Source organism: Salvia miltiorrhiza, chromosome 4, assembly GCF_028751815.1.
Source record: "Salvia miltiorrhiza cultivar Shanhuang (shh) chromosome 4, IMPLAD_Smil_shh, whole genome shotgun sequence".
In the NCBI taxonomy this organism is placed as follows: Eukaryota; Viridiplantae; Streptophyta; class Magnoliopsida; order Lamiales; family Lamiaceae; genus Salvia; species Salvia miltiorrhiza.
Window position 1 is genome coordinate 20,117,511 of NC_080390.1, and position 19,700 is coordinate 20,137,210.

The 19,700-nt window shown below is 40.8% G+C and overlaps 1 protein-coding gene across 1 annotated transcript; it reads right to left on the reverse strand.

Annotated features, from left to right (window-relative positions):
• Positions 1 to 1,056: 1,056 nt before the first annotated feature.
• On the reverse strand, positions 1,057 to 6,124 carry LOC131023122 (uncharacterized). Its single transcript, XM_057952664.1, has 4 exons — positions 5,089 to 6,124; positions 4,531 to 4,953; positions 1,256 to 2,066; positions 1,057 to 1,177 (listed from the first exon to the last, which is right to left on the reverse strand). Exons 1-4 carry the CDS (start codon positions 6,122 to 6,124, stop codon positions 1,057 to 1,059), a joined length of 2,391 nt encoding a protein of 796 aa, XP_057808647.1.
• Positions 6,125 to 19,700: the final 13,576 nt, after the last annotated feature.

Consider the following 19,700-nt stretch of genomic DNA (forward strand, 5'->3'; position numbering starts at 1 on the left):
AACGATGTCCATGTCAAGCAAAGGCCAGGGTATACCAGGGCGTGACAACCGGTAAACCCACGACCGAGTAGCTGAGCAGCGTCAACAAAAGGCGTTGTAGATTCGGAAGGTGGGGAAAGTATTGATGGGATACACTGTCCTTTCTCAGTCTTGGGCTTCTCTAGAGACTATCCATCAACTGTGACGAGACATAAAACCATGGTTATCAAACGAGGAAGGTAACTTCTGCGTCGTAGCAAGTCTATGACTGGTCGGCTGACAAGCCGGAAATAGTTGTGTCCAGGAGGCATGTGTCACTCAAAGTGCAGAGTTGGGGACCTCGGGAGAGAAGGTTGGTGAGGGTCATACTTGGTGAGTAATGGGTATGACTACTATCTAAGGAGGAGTGAAGCACTGCCTTGTGACCGGGGATTGTGTGACCTTCGGAGCAAGTGATCACAATGGACTCAACCATCCTAAATGTGAAGTATAGCCTCTTGAAACACCCCAATGTCTTTGGGCCACGCCTTGAGTCTATACGGATCATGGACGGATCATCAGTATGCCTATGACCGAAATAAATATTGACAACAGTTATGACCTAACCGTAAACCTTACCCCTTGTTATATTTGATATTTGTTTAAGTTTACTTGTGCAGATAAACAGGTTGAGACCGTGACAACTCAATTTGTGCACCCGAAGAGTAAAGTAGTTCCTCACTCTCCGTGGGATCGACCCTATACTTGCTGCTAAGACTGTTCTTTGGTTGCGAGCAATAGGAGCGTGTACTGTCCGTCTGGGGCATACACAAATTATTTTGATACCGCGCGCCGGGCGACGGGCGCGCGCGTTCCATCAATGGCCCAATAGGCTCGGTGCTCAACCTCCACCGGGAAATGACATGCCTTGCCATACACAAGGTGGTAGGGGCTCATCCCTATGACTCCCTTGAAGGCGGTGCGATACGCCCACAAGGCATGAGTGAGCTTCAAAGACCAATCTTTGCGGGATGGCTGAACCGTCTTCTCGAGGATGCCCTTTATTTGCCAATTACCTGTTTCGGCTTGGCCCAAAGTCTATGGATGATAAGGCGTGACAACCTTGTGTGCGATGCCATTTTTTCTCATAAGCTTATCAAAAAGCATGTTGCAAACGTGGTTTCCTCTGTCACTAATGATAGCCTTGGGAAATCCAAACCTACACAAAATATTCTCCTGCACAAACTTCAAGACTACGTTAGCATCACATGTCCTTGTGGGGATAGCCTCAACCCACTTGGACACATAATCTACGGCAAGCAAGATGTACTCAAAACCATAGGACATAGGAAATGGGCTCATGAAATCTATGCCCCACACATCAAATATCTCAACAATAAGGATGCTAGTGAGGGGCATTTCATTCTTGCGCCCAATATTCTCAACCCTTTGACACCGATCACAAGCGAGATAAAAATTATGAGCATCTTTGAAAAGACTTGGCCAAAACAAACTGGATTGGAGGACCTTGTGAGCCGTCTTTTGTCCACCAGAATGCCCACCACAAGGGGCATCATGGCAAAACTTCAATACTTGTTGTTGCTCCACATCAGGAATGCATCTCCTAATCACCTCGTCCTTACCCAACTTGAAGAGGTAAGGGTCTTCCCAATAGTATTGCCTACAAGTAGCCAAAAACCTTTTCCTCTCTTGGGATGTTAGATTGGGTTTTAACTCCCCACAAGCAAGATAATTAACAATGTCGGCGAACCAAGGCACAGAGGCAAGTTCATATGCATGCTCAAAAGGAAAGGACTCATGAATGACTTCGTGACCCAACTCAACCACATTATGCTCAAGTCTAGACAAATGATCGGTCACGGAGTTCTCACTCCCCTTCCTAACCTTAATTTCAAGATCAAATTCTTGCAACAACAAAATCCAACGGATAAGACGTGGTTTGGCTTGGGACTTGGTCAACAAATACCTCAAAGCTGCATGATCACTATGGACAATAACATTAGAACCAATGATGTAAGCACGAAACTTATCTAAAGCAAAAACCACAGCAAACAACTCTTTTTTAGTGGTGGTGTAACACTTGTGCACTATTCAAGGTTAAGCTAGCATAGTAAATCACACGCAACATCTTATCAACACGTTGACCAAGTACCGCACCCACGGCGGAGTTTGATGCATCACACATAATTTCAAATGGCAAAGACCAATTGGGTGCAACCACAACCGGTGTCGCGCTCAATTTCAGCTTTAATAACTCAAAGACATGCATGCACGAATCATCAAAATTAAAAGACACATCTTGGGCAAGTAAATGACATAGAGGTAGGGATGTCAAAATAGCCCGAAACCGATGGGTCAACCCGAATGAACCGAAAAACCAAGCGGGTTAGGGCCGATTTTTAATGACCCATATTAAATTCGGGCTTTTCGGGCCTAACTGAGTGGGCTACCGGGTAAATCGGGCTGGCCCGGTCGGTTCGCGGGTCAGCCCGTTGGTCTGCAGCTAATATCAGAAAAAGGAATTAAGAATATGTATATCAGTATTATATCTTCTATTTACATACGTGATTCTCGTTAAAACTTGGAAATTTTCGCAAACCCTACCAAACTCTACATTGTGCGGCTGTGCCTGTGCCTAACCCTCTACAAACCTTATTCTAATTCTACTATCTCTGTCAGAACACAAAGCTATATATTAATAGCCAACAATCAACACTCAACAACACGAAAGAAGCAATTAAGATTGTTCAGGTATCTATTTTTCTAAACTAATCTTATACGTTAGTTTTAATATATATTACAAATTTGAATATAATCAAATATTGAACAAACATGTATATTTATTGTTAGTTTATTACTTAGCAATGCAACATTAAAAATTGTTATTATCATTATTAGAAATTGTATATAATTAATGTTGTTATAGGCTTACAGCTTATTAGCTTGTTAGTGTAGTATTTGTATACATTGGATAAAGATAACTAAAGTCAAACAAACACAAATCATGGCTATTGGCAGACGAAATTAATTTAGTTCAGGATGGTGTGATAAATCAAATTTGATTATTTAATATTTGGGTGGAGTTTTGCTCTCATGGCTTTGCATGCAAAAGCTTTATAGCCTTTATTTAATAAGTAAATGTGAAACAGCAATTAAACTTGATATAGCTTGGTTTTTTAATAAAAACATATTTTAAGAAATTAGTCGAAATAATACATTTTTTAATCTCTCATATAATCCCAAAACGGGTAAAAGATTGTTCAAATTGTTGAAGTACATAGCTTATTAAATTAGATAATAAAATTTAATTTGTTTCGAAATAAATTAAATGCTAAATTTGCATTTTGTACTGCCTAAGGTTCTAATTCATTTTCTTGCCAATTTTATCATATATGTTCATCAGAAGACTTTTATTTTAACAGATAGCGAAGATGAAGAAGTTGAAGATGGTGATGGAGCTTAAGAAGCTTCACGAGTTGGCAGAATTCATTTAGAGATATATGATGATTCGATTTTACTTAGTTCAATTATTATATGTGAATTACAATTTCTCTACAGTACATGCAACAAAAGTTTGAACATGGATATCATTTATTCATTTAAATAGGGATAATTGCGTGAAAATACACAAACTTTGCCAAAAATCCACATTTGACGCGAAGTTAGGATTTTACATTTTAATACACCAACTTTCTTTGTTGTCCAAATTTGACACGACTTAATTCTTAAAAATTCAAAAAACAACCTCTTTTTGTAAATAATTATACAAAGACCCACTTATGTTATTATTTGGGACATTTAAACCAAAACAAGATACTTCCTTATGATGTTTTCTTTTAATCTTTGATCCGCGCCTAAAATGGTTTAAAAGAAAACATCATAAGGAAATATCTTGTTTTGGTTTAAATGTCCCAAATTATAACATAAGTGGGTCTTTGTATAATTATTTACAAAAAATGGATGTTTTTTGAATTTTTAAGAATTAAGTCGTGTCAAATTTGGACAACAACGAAAGTTGGTGCATTAAAATGTAAAATCCTAACTTCGCGTCAAATATGGATTTTTAGCAAAGTTTGTGTATTTAGGTGCAATTTTCCCATTTAAATACTTAGTTCAATTGGTGATTTGCTATGACGTAGTTTGACTTATTTTAAACTTCAACAAATTATGGTTGGACATTTATATTTCTCATGTCATGTAAGTAAGCTTAGTTTTTAAATACTTTCTTAGGTGATTGTTTTATATTTGATGATGAATGCATATATATTTGCTATATTGACAGTCTGACAGGATAAAAGAACTTAGGAAAATTCTACATATATTTTATGAGTTCTCTGACCCGATGGGTTAGCCCGAAACCGAGTAGGTTAAGGTTAGGGTCGAAATATTTTAGCCCGAAAAAAAAAAAGCTTGATCAACCCGAACGAATAACCCGATGACCCAAGTGGGTTGATCCGAAGCCGAGCGGGCCGATCCGATTGACATCCCTACATAGAAGTTGGCTAATTTTTGAAAAATCCTTAATGAAATGACGGTAAAATCCAGCATGACCTAGGAAGCTTCTAATTCCCTTCACATCAATGGGTGGAGGCAATTTTTCAATAACCTCAACCTTAGCCCTATCGACCTCTATACCATTTTTCGATACCACATTGCCAAGCACGATGCCACTAGTCACCATGAAATGACTCTTCTCCCAACTCAAAGTCAAACCACTTTCAATGCATCGTTGTAGCACCAAATCAGTTTTAGCCAAGCAATCAGTAAAGGAGCTACCAAGCACAGAAAAGTCATCCATAAAAATTTCCACAAATTCACCTATCATTTCTGTGAAGATCGACATCATGCACCGTTGGAAGGTCCCGGATGCATTGCACAATCCAAAAGGCATTCTCTTCCATGCAAAGGTTCCAAAAGGGGTGGTGAAGGCCGTCTTATCTTGGTCCTCGGGAGCAATGGCAATTTGATAGTAACCTGACAAGCCATCAAGAAAACAATAAAAATCATGCCCAGCAAGACGATCTAACATTTGATCAATAAAGGGAAGAGGAAAATGATCATTCTTGGTGACGGCATTCAACTTCCTATAGTCGATGCACATGCGCCAACCCGTGACGGGACGAGTTGGCACCAACTCCTTATTGTCATTAAGAATAACCGTGATCCCTCCTTTCTTGGGCACTACATGCACCGGGCTCACCCACTCACTATCGGCAATGGGGTAAATGATCCCCTCCGCCAATAGCTTAAGAATTTCTTTGCGCACCACCTCCATGAGAATGGGGTTCAATCTCTGTTGGCCGTCTCGCTTAGGCCTTGCTCCCGTCTCGAGGTGTATCCTATGCATGCATGTGGCGGGGCTAATGCCACGAATGTCAGCAAGCCCCCATCCAAAAGCCTCCTTGTTTCTCTTCAATACCTCCATCAACGCCATTTCTTGCCCATGCGTGAGCTCGGCGGAAGTGATCACGGGCTTCTCCTCACCCTCCTCTAAATACACATACTTGAGGTTTTTAGGGAGCTCCTTGAGCTCCAACTTCGGCTTCTTACTCTTCGTGGCATCTTCGGGAACCACGGGCTCATCAATGGGAAGTTTGTCCCTTCGTTCTCTCTCACTTTCCTCGGCTTCCCGAGCAAACTCCTCCATGTCCGCCGATCCAGCAAAAACCTCAACCATCTCTTGCTCCTGCATAAAAACCATCTTAGCCAAGCCATCAATAGCATCTATGTAAGAACATTCATTAGTAAAAGTAGATGATGGCATAGCACGACCATGGTGCACGAAAAAGGACACGGACTCTCCTAACACGGTCATTTTTATTGTTCCATTTTTAACATCAATCAATGTGTTAGTCATGGCCATGAATGGTCTTCCTAGCAATAACGTATATTCCTTGCCATTCTCATGCACTTCTCCTATCTCTAACACAACAAAGTCCACATGCACAATCAATCCACCCACTCTAACAAGGATATCCTCAATTACCCCATGAGGATACCTCACTGATCTATCTGCTAATTGCAAGCACATTCGAGTGGGTTTTAAATCGCCTAACTCTAGTTGTTTAAAAATAGAATATGGCATCAAGTTCATCCCGACCCCCAAGTCAAGCATCCCCGATGCTTCCTGTAATACCCCACCCATTTCTATTAAGTTTAGAATTTATTTTAAGCTTAGATTAAGATGATTCACGCCGGATAAAAGAAAAATGATTTATTTAATTCCAACAAAAATGAATTTCAAAAGCTTCCGTATATATTTAAGTTATTTAAATTTTTGTGCATTCCATATTAATTTAAATATGAGCATGTGTATATGTGAAATATCATACATAATTAATATTGATTTCTACTAGATTTAAATTAAAGTCTGTGTTGGACTTTAATTATTTATATGTGTTGGGTTTTTGATTTTATAATTTTAGCATTTAGTTTTAATGTGTTTTGAATAGTGTAAATGAAAGTCCATTCATAATCTAGCCCACACCTCATTGAGCTCAATCTCATGCATTAAGCCCAATTCATCCACTAATCTTTAGATATTTTATTAATTATGATTAGATTTTTATTAATTGTAATTATCAAATTATGGAGAGAGTGCATCCACGTAGTCTTCACTATTCACATTTCTTCTTTAAGAAGCCTCATTCACTATTTGCATTTCTTCTTAAAGAAGCCCCGTACACCAAAAGTTTCATCCAAGCACACCAAATCCTCCATAGCCAGCTTCGATTAGTGTATGCCGTTCTCAGTTTTTTTTTCTTTCTTTCGGTCTTGTTCTCATGAAGATAATCTTCTAACCTCCCAAAATTCAATTCCTCAAGGTTTTACCTTTCACCTCCTCTACTTGTTTCTTTATATTCAACATCACAGTAGGATAAATTCACAAACGAATACACACACATTCATTAAAGCACCAATAAATCCATCACATCATTTTTTTTTGTAAAGATTGTAAAAATACGAACTTTTTAAGTTGTGTATACAAATGAAAATACAAGTTATTGAATATTAAGAAAGCATGAAAAATTTGAACTTGAGCTTGGATTGTTGACTGTTGATTGTTGGGGGTATGCTTGCTGTGTTGAGAGTCGAGTCAAGAGGAAAGGGCAGCGGCGGCATTCCGCTGAAGTTCGCCGGAAATAGAGGGAGTCAGGGGAAGGAGGGCAGGCGGCGGTAGGCGGTGGCTCCGCGCTACTGTCGGCCAGAGTGCGCAGAGAGAGAGGGCCGTGAGACAGAGGGAGGCGCAGCACGGCGGCTCCGCCCGCTGCTGTCGGGCTAAGGACGGAGAGAGAGAGAGGGAGGCAGGAGCTAGGGTTTTTCAGAGAGGGGGAGAAGGCGGCGTCCCTCCAGCCGTCAAGAGAGCCGGGCATGCGGCGGCGGCTATGGTGGTGGAGGCTGTTGCTGGAATTTTGAGAGAGAGGGTGCTGACAGTGGTGGCGTGAAGCCGTTGTTGCCTTTTGCCAGAGCTTTAAAGGTGGCAGCGGGATTTCGAGGGAGGAGGCGGTGGCCTTTCAGTTCGTGTGTGTTAGAAAATGGAGGTAATTATAGAGTGGTTTGAGTGTGGTGAGTGATTGTTGTGAAGTGGTGTAGAGAATATTGTGAGTGTAGTGTGTGTAGAAGATAGAGAGAATGATTTTAGAGTGGAGCTCTTGTCTCCAAAGAACTTAGATAATATTAGATAGAGTGATGTTTTTGAGATATTTGAGATTGGTTACAAATGGCTTACAAGAGCTCTATTTATAGGTGTGGGAAGATCTCTCTAGATCCCACTACATTAGCTTGTATCTAGAATTCTCTACTAGTATCTACTTAAGGAATTCTCTAGATACTCTATTTTAAATATCTAATCTCTAGAATACTCATACTTCTCCTAGGTATTATTTAGAATACTCTAGATTAATCTAGCTAGTGGTGAATTCTCTAGAATATTCTAGATAAATGCATCACACTTCAATACTCCTCCTTGATGCATTTATCGGTTACTCCAAGCATTCTTCGTAGAAACTGGAATCTATCCCTTGGTAGTGCTTTTGTGAAGATGTCCGCCAATTGCTCTTCTGTTGGGCAATACTTCATCTCGATAAGTTTCTTTGCTTCAACATCTCTCAAGAAGTGATACTTGATGTCGATGTGCTTGGTGCGATTGTGTTGAACTGGATTCTTAGCCATTGCTATAGCTGACTTGTTATCGCAGTAGATCTCTGTCGATGAGTCTTGCGATTCGCCCATATCCGCTAGTATTCTTCTAAGCCATATAGCTTGGCATGCTGCTTCGGCTGCTGCAACATACTCAGCTTCTACTGTTGATAGTGCAACTGAGTCTTGCTTCTTTGATCCCCAAGAAAAAATTCCTGAGCCAAGCTTGAAAGTATAGCCTGAGGTGCTTTTCATGTCATCTTGAGATCCAGCCCAATCACTATCGCTATATCCACTGATCTGTGAGTCAGACTTTGGTTTGTACTAGATACCATAGTTGAGCGTACCTTGCAGGTATCTGAGAAGTCTCTTTGCTGCTCCATAGTGGGTCTCCTTCGGACTTTCCATGAATCTGGATAGAAGGCTTGTTGCATACTTGATGTCAGGCCTTGTTGCCGTCAAATATAGTAGACTCCCAATCAAACGTCGATAGTTTGTAGAATCCGTCGGTTTTGACCCATCTTCTTTCTTCAACTTCTCATTTGGAATGAGAGGTGTAACCACTGGCTTGCAGTCTTGCATCTTGAACTTCTTGAGCATATCTTCAATATACTTCTTTTGTGATAGGAAGATGCCTTCTTCCTCTTGACTTATCTCCATTCCGAGAAAATAGTGCATTAATCCTAAGTCCGTCATCTCAAAGGTGCTCATCATGTCTCTCTTGAAATCCTCGATCAATTTTGTGTTATTTCCTGTGACAATTAAGTCATCAACATAAAGAGAGACAATCAGGATGTCCGTACCTAGAGTTTTGATGTATAGAGTGGCCTCGTTCTTGCTTCTCATGAATCCTTGACTGGTGAAATATCCATCTATTTTGCTGTACCAGGCTCGTGGCGCTTGTTTGAGCCCATAGAGTGCTTTCTTGAGACGAAGAACTTTGTCTTCTTGCTTTGTGAATCCTTCTGGCTGCTCCACATATATCTTGTCTATTAGATCTCCATTGAGAAAGGCTGACTTAACATCAAGCTGATAGATTTTCCATTTCTTCTGAGCCGCTAGAGCTATAAGTGCTCGAATTGTGTCCATCCGGGCTACTGGAGCAAACGTTTCTGTGTAGTCAACTCCTGGTACTTGAGCATATTCTTTTGCGACAAGTCTTGCCTTATGCTTCTGGATCGAACCATCAGGATTTAGCTTTGTCTTGAACACCCATTTGACTCCAATGACTTCCTTGTCACTTGGAAGATCCACCAACTCCCAAGTATCATTCTTTTCTATCATTTGTATCTCCTCCTCCATTGCTTTAATCCAAACTTTCTCTTTGGATGCTTCTGCATAGTTACTTGGCTCCAAAGAACAAAAGTTGCATGTCTCATATATATCAGTGGATTCATATAAATCTGCTAGAGTTCTTACCCGAAAAGGTGGAAAGTCTGGTGAGGAGTCTGAGTCGGATCCACTTGAGGTATTGGCTTCTGAAGAGGACCTTGGTGGGCTTTGTTGATCTTGTTCTCCATGTTTTGTGACTTCTTTTAGGAGTGTAGTTGTTGTCTGCCTTTCAACACTTTCTGTCTCCCAATTCCAAGAGGCTTGTTCGTCAAATTCCACGTCTCGACTTGTCACCAGCTTCTTGGTCTCAAGATTGTAGATTCTATACCCCTTGGATTTAGAGCTATAGCCGAGGAAGATTCCCTTCTCCGCCTTGTCCTCCAGTTTGTCTTTTTACTGAGGGAATGTGGATGTAGCAGATACTTCCAAAGACCCTCAAATGTTTGGCTGAAGGCTTTTGCCCTGACCAAGCTTCGATCGGCGTCTTGTTTAGCACGGCCTTTGTTGGACATCGGTTGAGTAGGTAGACTGATGTATACACTGCCTCCGCCCAGAACTTCTTTGGCAATCCTTTCTCCGCTAGCATGGATCTCGCCATCTCCATGACTGTTCGATTCTTTCTTTCTGACACGCCATTTTGTTGTGGAGTGTAGGCCACGGTTAGTTGATGCTCCACACCTTCATCTTCACAAAACTTGTCGAACTCTTTCGAGTTGTATTCGGTACCTCGATCGCTTCTTAGCTTCTTTATTTTGCGACCACTTTGTTTCTCCACAAAGTTCTTAAATCTCTTGAAGATTCTAAAGAATTCTGATTTTTCTTGGAGGAAATATACCCAAGTCATTCTAGAGTAGTCATCAATAAAGAGTATGAAGTACCTATTTTGGTTTACTGAAGGTGTGCGCATTGGACCGCAAACGTCGGTGTGGACAAGCTCTAGTATCTCCTTGGCTCGCCATGTTTTCTCCGTTGGAAATGGTTGTCTGTGTTGCTTTCCGATCATGCATCCTTCGCATACACCTTCTCTTTCATTTAGAAGAGGCATGTCTCTCATCATATTTTTCTGATGAAGTAGCCTTAAGGCATTTAGGTTGAAATGCCCAAATCTCCGGTGCCATAGACTCGTATCGTCGAGTTGAGCCACCATTGCCTTTTGTGGATATTGCCATTGAATGGGAAAGTTTCTATTTTTTCCTATTTTTACTACTGCAATATCTTGGTTATTTTTCTTGTCGTAAATTCGACAAGAATCTTTCTCAAAGTGGAGGGCATATCCACTTTCCATCATTTGGCCAACACTTAATAGACTTTGTGCAAGACGAGGTACTAGGAGAACATTTCTAATAAATCGCGTACCTTTATTAGTTTCTATGGCAATTGTACCTTTCCCTTTCGTCTCCACCAGTTCTCCATTGCCCATCTTCACCTTCGTCTTGACTGAAGTATCTAACTCACGGAAGATGGTCTCGTTGGATGTCATGTGGTTGCTGCATCCGCTATCGATGTACCATTCTTCTTCTCGTGCTTCTGTTGCCGAGTGACATGCATAGAACATGTACTCCTTCTCATTTTGATTTTCTGAATAGTTGGCTTGATGATTTCTTCTATCTCTGCAATCTTTTTCCACGTGCCCGAACCTTTTGTAGTTTTTGCACTGTGGCTTTCCTCGATGATAGCAATCCTTCTCCAAGTGATTTGTCTTCTTGCAAATTCCGCATGGTGGAAAATTTGCCTTGCTCTCCTTGTTGCTGGAACTTTCTTCGTTGTGATTGCTTTTAAAATTTCCGCCGCTCCTTGACTTATTGCCTCTAACGTTGAGTTTGGACTGAAAGGCACTCTCAAGTGAACTTTCATGTCGCCTACTCAATCGTTGCTCGTGTGCTTCCAAGGAACCCATCAGCTCCGCGACAGGCATTTTTGACAAATCTTTTGATTCTTCAATCGCCGCCACTACTGGATCATACTTCTCGGTAAGGCTGATTAAGACCTTTTGTACGATCCTTTCATCGGAGACGTTATCTCCGTATGACCGCATTTGATTGATTATTTCCATTATTCTTGAGAAATAATCTTTTGCGGCTTCCGAATCTTTCATTTTAAGATTCTCTAGTTCTCGCCTTAAACTTTGTAGTTTAATGGTTCGAACTTTAACATTTCCTTGGAACTCCTCCTTAAGGATATCCCAAGCTTCTTTTGCAGTAGTGGCTCGAATAATTCTTGCCATGATAGAATCACTAACAGATTGTTGGAAAAGATAAAGAGCTTTAGCATTTTGTTGCTTTAATTTCTTACGTACCTCGGATGAGGATGTCTTGTCGATATCTTCTCCCGGCATGGTGATTCCTTCTTCAATGACATCCCAAAGATCATGGGATTCAAGGCAAGTCTTCATACGAACACTCCAATAGTCATAATTTTCTCCATTGAATATTGGAGTCGTGATGGAGAGACTTGACGACGCCATAACGCCCGCTTATGATCGAACAAGCTCTGATACCACTTGTTAGAAAATGGAGGTAATTATAGAGTGGTTTGAGTGTGGTGAGTGATTGTTGTGAAGTGGTGTAGAGAATATTGTGAGTGTAGTGTGTATAGAAGATAGAGAGAATGATTTTAGAGTGGAGCTCTTGTCTCCAAAGAACTTAGATAATATTAGATAGAGTTATGTTTTTGAGATATTTGAGATTGGTTACAAATGGCTTACAAGAGCTCTATTTATAGGTGTGGGAAGATCTCTCTAGATCCCACTACATTAGCTTGTATCTAGAATTCTCTACTAGTATCTACTTAAGGAATTCTCTAGATACTCTATTTTAAATATCTAATCTCTAGAATACTCATACTTCTCCTAGGTATTATTTAGAATACTCTAGATTAATCTAGCTAGTGGTGAATTCTCTAGAATATTCTAGATAAATGCATCACACTTCAATAGTGTGGGTGTGTGAGTTGTCGTGAGAAAGAGAGACAGAGGGAGATGGAGCTCAGGGGGCGGCGGCGGCGGCCGGAGGCCGGCTGCAGTAGTCTGCCGGAAGGGGAGAAAGGGGGGAGCTGGGTGACTGAGTGTGTGTGCGTGTGTTAGTGTTAGTGTTAGTGTTAGTGTTAGTGTTAGTGTTAGTGTTAGTGTTAGTGTGTGTGTGTGTGTGTGTGTTTAAAGGGATAGGCCCTTGCCCTAATTAGTTTGGGCCCAATTTTGGGCTGCAAACTTATTTAATTAAGTTGGACCTTTTATTTTAAAGAGTATGGATTGCCCTTATTTAATTATTGGGCTTGACTTTTATTTTAAGAATAATGTGCATAATATTATTATATTATTATATGCACATTTTAAGTAATTACTTATTATATGTTTAAGTATGGAATGAGCTATGCATTGCATCATGGTTTAAATTAGTTTTCATAAATCCAATTAATAAAGGAAAAACGAGTAAGGATATTGTTGGTGTCCTTAACTCAAAAAATTTAGTTTTCAATTATTTATTCATTAAATTTTGAAAACCCGGCTAAGTGAATTATAGAATGTTAAGCACTTTACTATGACTTAAGATTAGATTCAGGAGACCTATTAAGAGTATAGATTTCTTGTAGGCTTCGTGGATCGTGAGGATTAGCACTGCTTTTCCGATTCAGAGATAAGATTAAACGACAGGCATTGCCTTTACAGGTGGGCTTATTTTTTTTAAATGTATGCTTGAGTTATTAAGCTCTAAATGTTTCATGAATTGAAAACTGTTTATCCAATAAATATTTTTGTGCGCTCTGTTATGTTTAAGGCTCGCAATTCATGGATCGATCGAGGTTCTCTTATGACCTAACACGTTATTTGATAATTGTGTACACTTGTTAGTTGTTTCGGTGGGTTGATCTCCATCGGGCACTAATTCATGTAAGAGGCGTTATAAGGGTGCTTGGCTAGATGTGTTCCAGAGCATGTATCATGTAAGGCCTGCCTGGGTAGCGTCCCGAAGTCAATTCAACTTGTCTGAGTTACGTCCTCGGGGCAAGTGTTATGGGAGAAAGTGATACGTCGGTGGCTAAAAGGTCCGGTATCACAGCGAGTAACTAAACAGAGTGTGACAATGGCGCGCTAATAAAATGAAATATTTTAACATGCTTAGAAGTTCTTTTACTTTAAAACCTTCTAAGTTATGTCATGAATGATTGGATAAACTGCTCTTACGAATTGTGAAATGTTTTAAAAGTTGCAGCCCACTAAGTACATTAGTACTTAGCCCAAATATTTTCAAATATTTTTCAGGTTGATGGCTGGTGTTGACGGGGTGAGCTGAGGCTGGGGTTCAACTCCGTGTTTTGATTTCTGCTGTAGTACTAGCCTTTATTTGTTTTTCGTTTCCTTGACTTAAGACTTTTATGTTATGACTCTAAATGATATCTTTTGGTAAGATTAGACTCTTGACTCTTAAGTATTTCGATTAATGAATTTTGGTTATCTGAAGCATGAAACTAAACTTGCGATCCTAAAGTTGTAATGTTTGTCGATGGATTAGTACGTTTGGATATCTGCCTTTCTTCATCCAAAGGGGCGAATCCCGATTTATCATCCCATTATTCGTATTTTACAAGGTTTTTCCCTTGTTCATTTCAATGATTTAGTTGCACCTCAGTTATAGTTTTTCCTTCAGAAATTGGGGTGTGACACTTCCTTACCATTCCCTAAAGCAATATTGATAACAAAACTACCTGAATCACGTTGCTTTGGCGGCAAGGGCTGTTGCATGATGGAATTTGCAACCTCGGACACAAGAATTTTCTCGTTGTCCACGAACTTCCTCTTCTTGGAGGCCAACTCTTTAAAGAACTTCACATAGGCCTGGACGTTTCTGATCACGTCCAAAAGGGGTAAGTTGATATTCACCTTCGCCAGCATGCTGTAGAAGTCGGTGAATTGTTGGTCTTGCTTTTCATTCCTCAACCGACTAGGGTAAGGGATCGGCGGTCTATAGGGCTTAGTGGCCTTGTGAAGCTTCACCTCGGGCTCTTCTTCCTCTCTTCTTCTCTTGGTGGGGGCAACTCCTTCACAATCTCCTCCTCACGGGTTTCCTTAGGAAGCTCATCAGTAGGGCCTCCACCTTGTTGTCCACCACCTTTCCACTACGTAGGACTGTAACAGCTTGAGCTTGGTGGGGCTGCAATCCCTGGCCATGAAGCTTCCCTGGCTATTGTTGCTGCTAAATCTGGTTCAAGGTACCAGAAAGTTTCCCAACAGTTGTCTCAAGGCGCTTGATAGTAGCGGGCTGAGACTCCATGTTCTGCTTGGTCATCTCCATGAAGGATTGCATGGTATCCTCAAGAGACAACTGCTGAGGTAGAGCATGCTTCTGAAACTACTGGGGAGCATTCTGGTACTGTTGCGGCTGCTAAAAATTCCCTTGTTGCATGGAAAACAGCTGGTACTGCTGAGGATACTGCTGCTGATATTGCTGAGGAAAGTACTACGAGGTGGATAAAACTGATGTTGGCTCTGATAGCCCATCTGTTGTGGAGGTCAGGAGAATTGGTTGTTTTAATTTAATCCTGACCCTTGGCCAGGAGCTTGATTTCTTCATCCCGAGTTCTGTTGAATCCTCCATCCCGTACTTGAGACCTGTTGCCCTTGATTGTACATAGGGCGTTGCTCAAATGGCGGTCTTCCCTGGTACTCTTGGGCTGCATAAACCTCGGCCTCTCCTTCAGGTGTGTACTCTCCCATCCTGTGGCATTCATTGACTCCATGACCAAACTCGCCACAAATGCCACAACTCTCGGCATTAGGCTCACGGGTGGGGGGTGGTTCCACCCTATTTATCTTCAACTGCTGCATCCCCTTCATCATCTCTGCCATCTGTTTCTGCAGCTCATACTAGGGTGCCACTGCACTGGCCTCAACCTTCCTTCCATGGACTGATTTCTATTGCGAGCTCTCAGCTAGGGTCTTGAAAATCTCTTTGAGCTCGTCGGTGTAGCAATGTTACTTCTTGCTGTGCTATCCACCGTCAATTGAGCAGTCTACAACAACCCGTCATAAAATAATTGCATCAACATCACTGGGGCTAGCTGGTGCTGCGGGCACTATCGGAGGAGCTCTTGAAATCTCTCCCAAGCCTCATGAAAAGGCTCATCAGCTCTTTGAATGAAGTTCATGATTTGAGCTCTGATCTCCTGTGTCTTATGATTTGGGTAGTACTTTAGCATGAACCTCTCACAAGCTTCCCCCCAAGTGGTGATGGAGTTAGGCGGTAGAGATAGCAGCCAGGACCTCGCAGCCAGGTCCTCGCCCGATCCTTAAGTGCATAAGGGAGACACTTAAGCTTCAACTGCTCTTCCGTTAGATCCAACAGCGAGAAGGTTTGCACTTGGGTGCAGAAATCACGAATGAACTGCAAGGCATCTTCATTCGGCATCCCATAGAAAAGAGGTAGCAAGCTTGAATCATTTGGCTTCAAGTTGTAATTTCTGACGGTAGTGGGGAGTACTATGGCCGAGGTGTTCGTGGCCCCAATGACGGGCCGAGTGAAGTCTCCCATATACTGCACATTTCTGTCTGCCATGTCTTCTTGGTCGTGAGTTGGTTGTACTTCTTTCTCTTCTTATTTACGATCTTCACCGTTCTCTAACGACTCTTCTAAATTAACCGAACTTGAGTCCTCAAAGTCCTTCGGAGTGGAGTTGGATGCAACTTTCTCCTCACAGACTTGCTCTTGAGTCACCGTTTCCACAACTTCTCTCGAACTGAACTCGGACTCCTCTCCAAGCTAGACAAGATCTCTCGAGGTCGGTGGATGTTGTCATAGTAAGGTGCTAACTTTCTCTTCAAGCTTCTGCGACCTTGGATACACAACACTAACAAACAAATCAAATGCACCGGAGGGAGAAAATAACCGAGTTAAAAGAAAGAAACAAAATAAACACGAAAAATAAATATAACACAATCAAACGCTTAAAGCCTTCCCCGGCAACGGTGCCAAAATTTGACTCAACCCAAAACACCTAAGGGATTGACCCACAATCGTACGAGGTCGTCCTAGTATGATAAGCTAACCTAAGTCGTCTCACAAGGAAGGCTAATCAGGGCTTTAATCATGCTACGCACAGAAACAGAAAATATACCTAAACACTCTAATTAGAAAATGGGTCTATCGTACTCTCCCTTTCTCTAAGCAGGAAATAAACAACAATAAAGAAATTACGCTAAAATGAAACAACTCCTAACTTAAAGCAAAAAAGAATTATCTAACACACCAACAAAATGGGACGCTAATGAGCAAACGAACATGATTCAACAAACAAAAAGAGTTTTCACAACTAAGCATTACAATCTTAAATAGAGCGTAATTGACCTATGAAAGTACCTAGGGTTTAAACAATAATCTCAAGGTAAAAGTAATCTAAATCACGAATGAAGACGAATACTGAATCACAATAATAAAAAACCATAAGAACATGAATTGCAATAATAAATACTAACCAACAACGCATTCATCAAAGTAAGCAAATAAGAAATCATAAGAACTAGCAATAGAATTCAAGATTGTTCTTACAATAACCAAAGACAACTTCAATCCAAATAAACATAAACCAAAGCGATCTTCAATCTGAGGGTTCCAAAATGATGTTTAATTAGATGTGTTCGTATACTCAAAAACTAGGGGAAAATGATAGAAATCGCCTAAGGAGGCTGCTGGGTCGGAAGTAGGGGCTGAAACCCTAGAAAATGGGTTTAAAAACCCAAAAAATGTAACTGCCGGTTTTTACGCGAGCGGCGGCTACCGCCTACCCCATTCGCGACTTGTCACCAAATGCAAGCGGGCGGGCGGCGAGCGGCGTCGAGGCGGCGGTGGCTGCTCCAAAATCCTCAAAAAAGGCCTCAAACACTTCCCGAAACGTCCGAGAACACCGACAACCTGCAAGGACAGCCCAAGCGCACGAAAAATAATCGAGCAAGTATAAAATGATACTAAAAGGCACAGAGCATTTAAAGGCGGATTCACACCCCCCCCAAAGACCTTGATGAAGTCTTCTCAATGGTAAGGCATCACTGACTCATGTTCAACTATGCTAAGTGTGCATTCAGCGTCAAAATTGGGAAATTTCTAGGTTACCGGGTTAATAGGATCACAGAGAGATGTACTCTTCACAGTCGAGACGACTCTATGACAAGTTGTTGGCTTAGGCTACATTATAGATGGAAGTAATTTGATTGGCTACTTGTCTATAATGCAGCATAAGCCAACAACTCAAGTTATATAGATCATCAAATGTATGTATAGACTATGGTTCTAACTTCCTGCACTATTGTTGGGAGGCCTGACAGCGTTGTTGAGAAATGTTGGCACTTTATCCCCTCTGTTTATTGGTGGAGCATCATTAGTCCTTTGAATCGAGCCATATGAACTTCACAATCCTTCTTTCCATCGTATTCCAAGCTTATAGGTTTGTAATTTAGGGTAAAACATCCGCCAAAATCTCCTTTGAAAACGGGCTTCGATTTCCCCGCAATCCTGAAGCAGCAGTAATACCGAGCCGTTTTGTAATGGTTATATCTCTGTCGGCATTCTCCACTATGTAGATGTTTTTTTTTAATGGCACCTTCTTTTAAACTCCTCTAACACCTTCAACATATGTTTGTTTCTTCTTTTCAGACTTACGTTTTAGCGTTACCTGAAACTCATGAACCTGTTGTTGCATGAAGGCTAGCTATGCTTGTAAGTCTTGACCCTCATTATCTGGGTATGCATGTTGCAAGGCTCTTTCCGTTGACTCTGTTTCATCTTCAATTATCACCCAATCTCGTTGATTGTCGTAAGGTCCCCGTGTTGGTTCCTCATTATCCTTGGAAAGTTTCGTCATGTTTCGAACTGTCTCCTAGACTTGCTTATCCTGACCATTGTGATTTGGTGCAGATGGAAATTTTCCTAGGGCTGTCAGAGCTGGTATTGGGGTAATGAGTGATGATCCATGCATGTTCCTCATCTGTCGCATGAGCATGATGTCAAAGTTTGAAGCATTTGGTCAGTCATCACCACATGTGTGCTTGTCCTTCTAGTGTGGATATGGTAGCATTGATTGGCGAGGCTGATTTTGGGTTGGTAGCCCCACCCACTTCATTTAGTAGTCCTACTGCCAATTCCTTCGCCCTGGCAAGGGCGGCAGCGTCCCCTAGGTCGTATTCCACACTAAGAACTCAGTTGACGTTAGTGCTATGTTTCTCCATTGTAGTAGTGCTTTCAACGAGAAAATCTTGTGAGTGTTGTAAATATAAACGTCAATGCCTTAGCTTGAGTTTCAATTTTTCACAGACGGTGCCAATTGCAATGCTCAAAATAAACGATATTGAAATAAAGCAATAAAAGACAATAAAACCTGAAGTGGCAAAAAGTCCAAATATTTGGAGCATTGTAAATATCTCTTGCAAATATATTGTGTGTTTTTACAATGGATATATACATGTATTTATAGGCCAAAAATAATACTCATCCCGAATAATCAGGACTCTCGGATATCTCGCACTCCAAATTATCAGCCTCCGACCAAACAGCGATACGCAAGATTGTCGACCATCATATCAGCTTAAGCACATCCCCCATCAATTTATTTCTTTCTCCAATTGCTTAAGCAAATTGAAATAGAAAAGCAGAAATAAGAAAAGTCACCAAAAATAGGAATCCTAAAATTTCTTAGCGTTAGTCTCCACTCGATGTTCTTATCAAACGCTGATGCAGCAGACTCAACAGATAATCAGTCAATATTTCAAATGATTGATGCGAGAATTTACTATGATGTTATAATTGTTGAGTGTTAGGGATTTATTCCAAAATTGCGGTTGAAAAAGAGTCGTATAGCCAAAGGGTATATTAGGAAACTTATAATATTATTTGTATTTAATTTTAAAGTGGTGGCTATGAAGAGTAAAACGGGGGCTACGAATAGAACCACCCTAAACTTAACTCTATCTCTGACAACTCATCCATAGGCCCATTAGGCCCACTTAACCCAAATATTTTCATTCTTTACAGGCCTATTTTACGAAAGCCCAAGTTGCACGAAACTATCCTTGTTAAATCTCATTTAGTCTTTCTTTATTATTTAATTATATTTATTACCATGCATCAAAGGACTATTCTAGTTATATCTATAAATTAAAATGAGTTCAGATAATTAACAAATTATTCTACTTTCGTCTCAATCACTACATTGGGACATCCCACTATTAATGTCTCACTCTTTTTAGTAAAAAATTTATAATTTAATAT

What these genes read in the sequence shown, in the direction of transcription:
- LOC131023122 (XM_057952664.1), bottom strand. Translation starts at nt 6,124, where the DNA reads ATGGGTGGGGTATTACAGGAAGCATCGGGGATGCTTGACTTGGGGGTC. An exon ending in GCCAACTCGTCCCGTCACGG is followed by an intron (nt 4,954 to 5,088) that starts GTTGGCGCATGT and finishes ATGGCTTGTCAG; the next exon opens with GTTACTATCAAATTGCCATT. An exon ending in GGGAATTAGAAGCTTCCTAG is followed by an intron (nt 2,067 to 4,530) that starts GTCATGCTGGAT and finishes AACCTTGAATAG; the next exon opens with TGCACAAGTGTTACACCACC.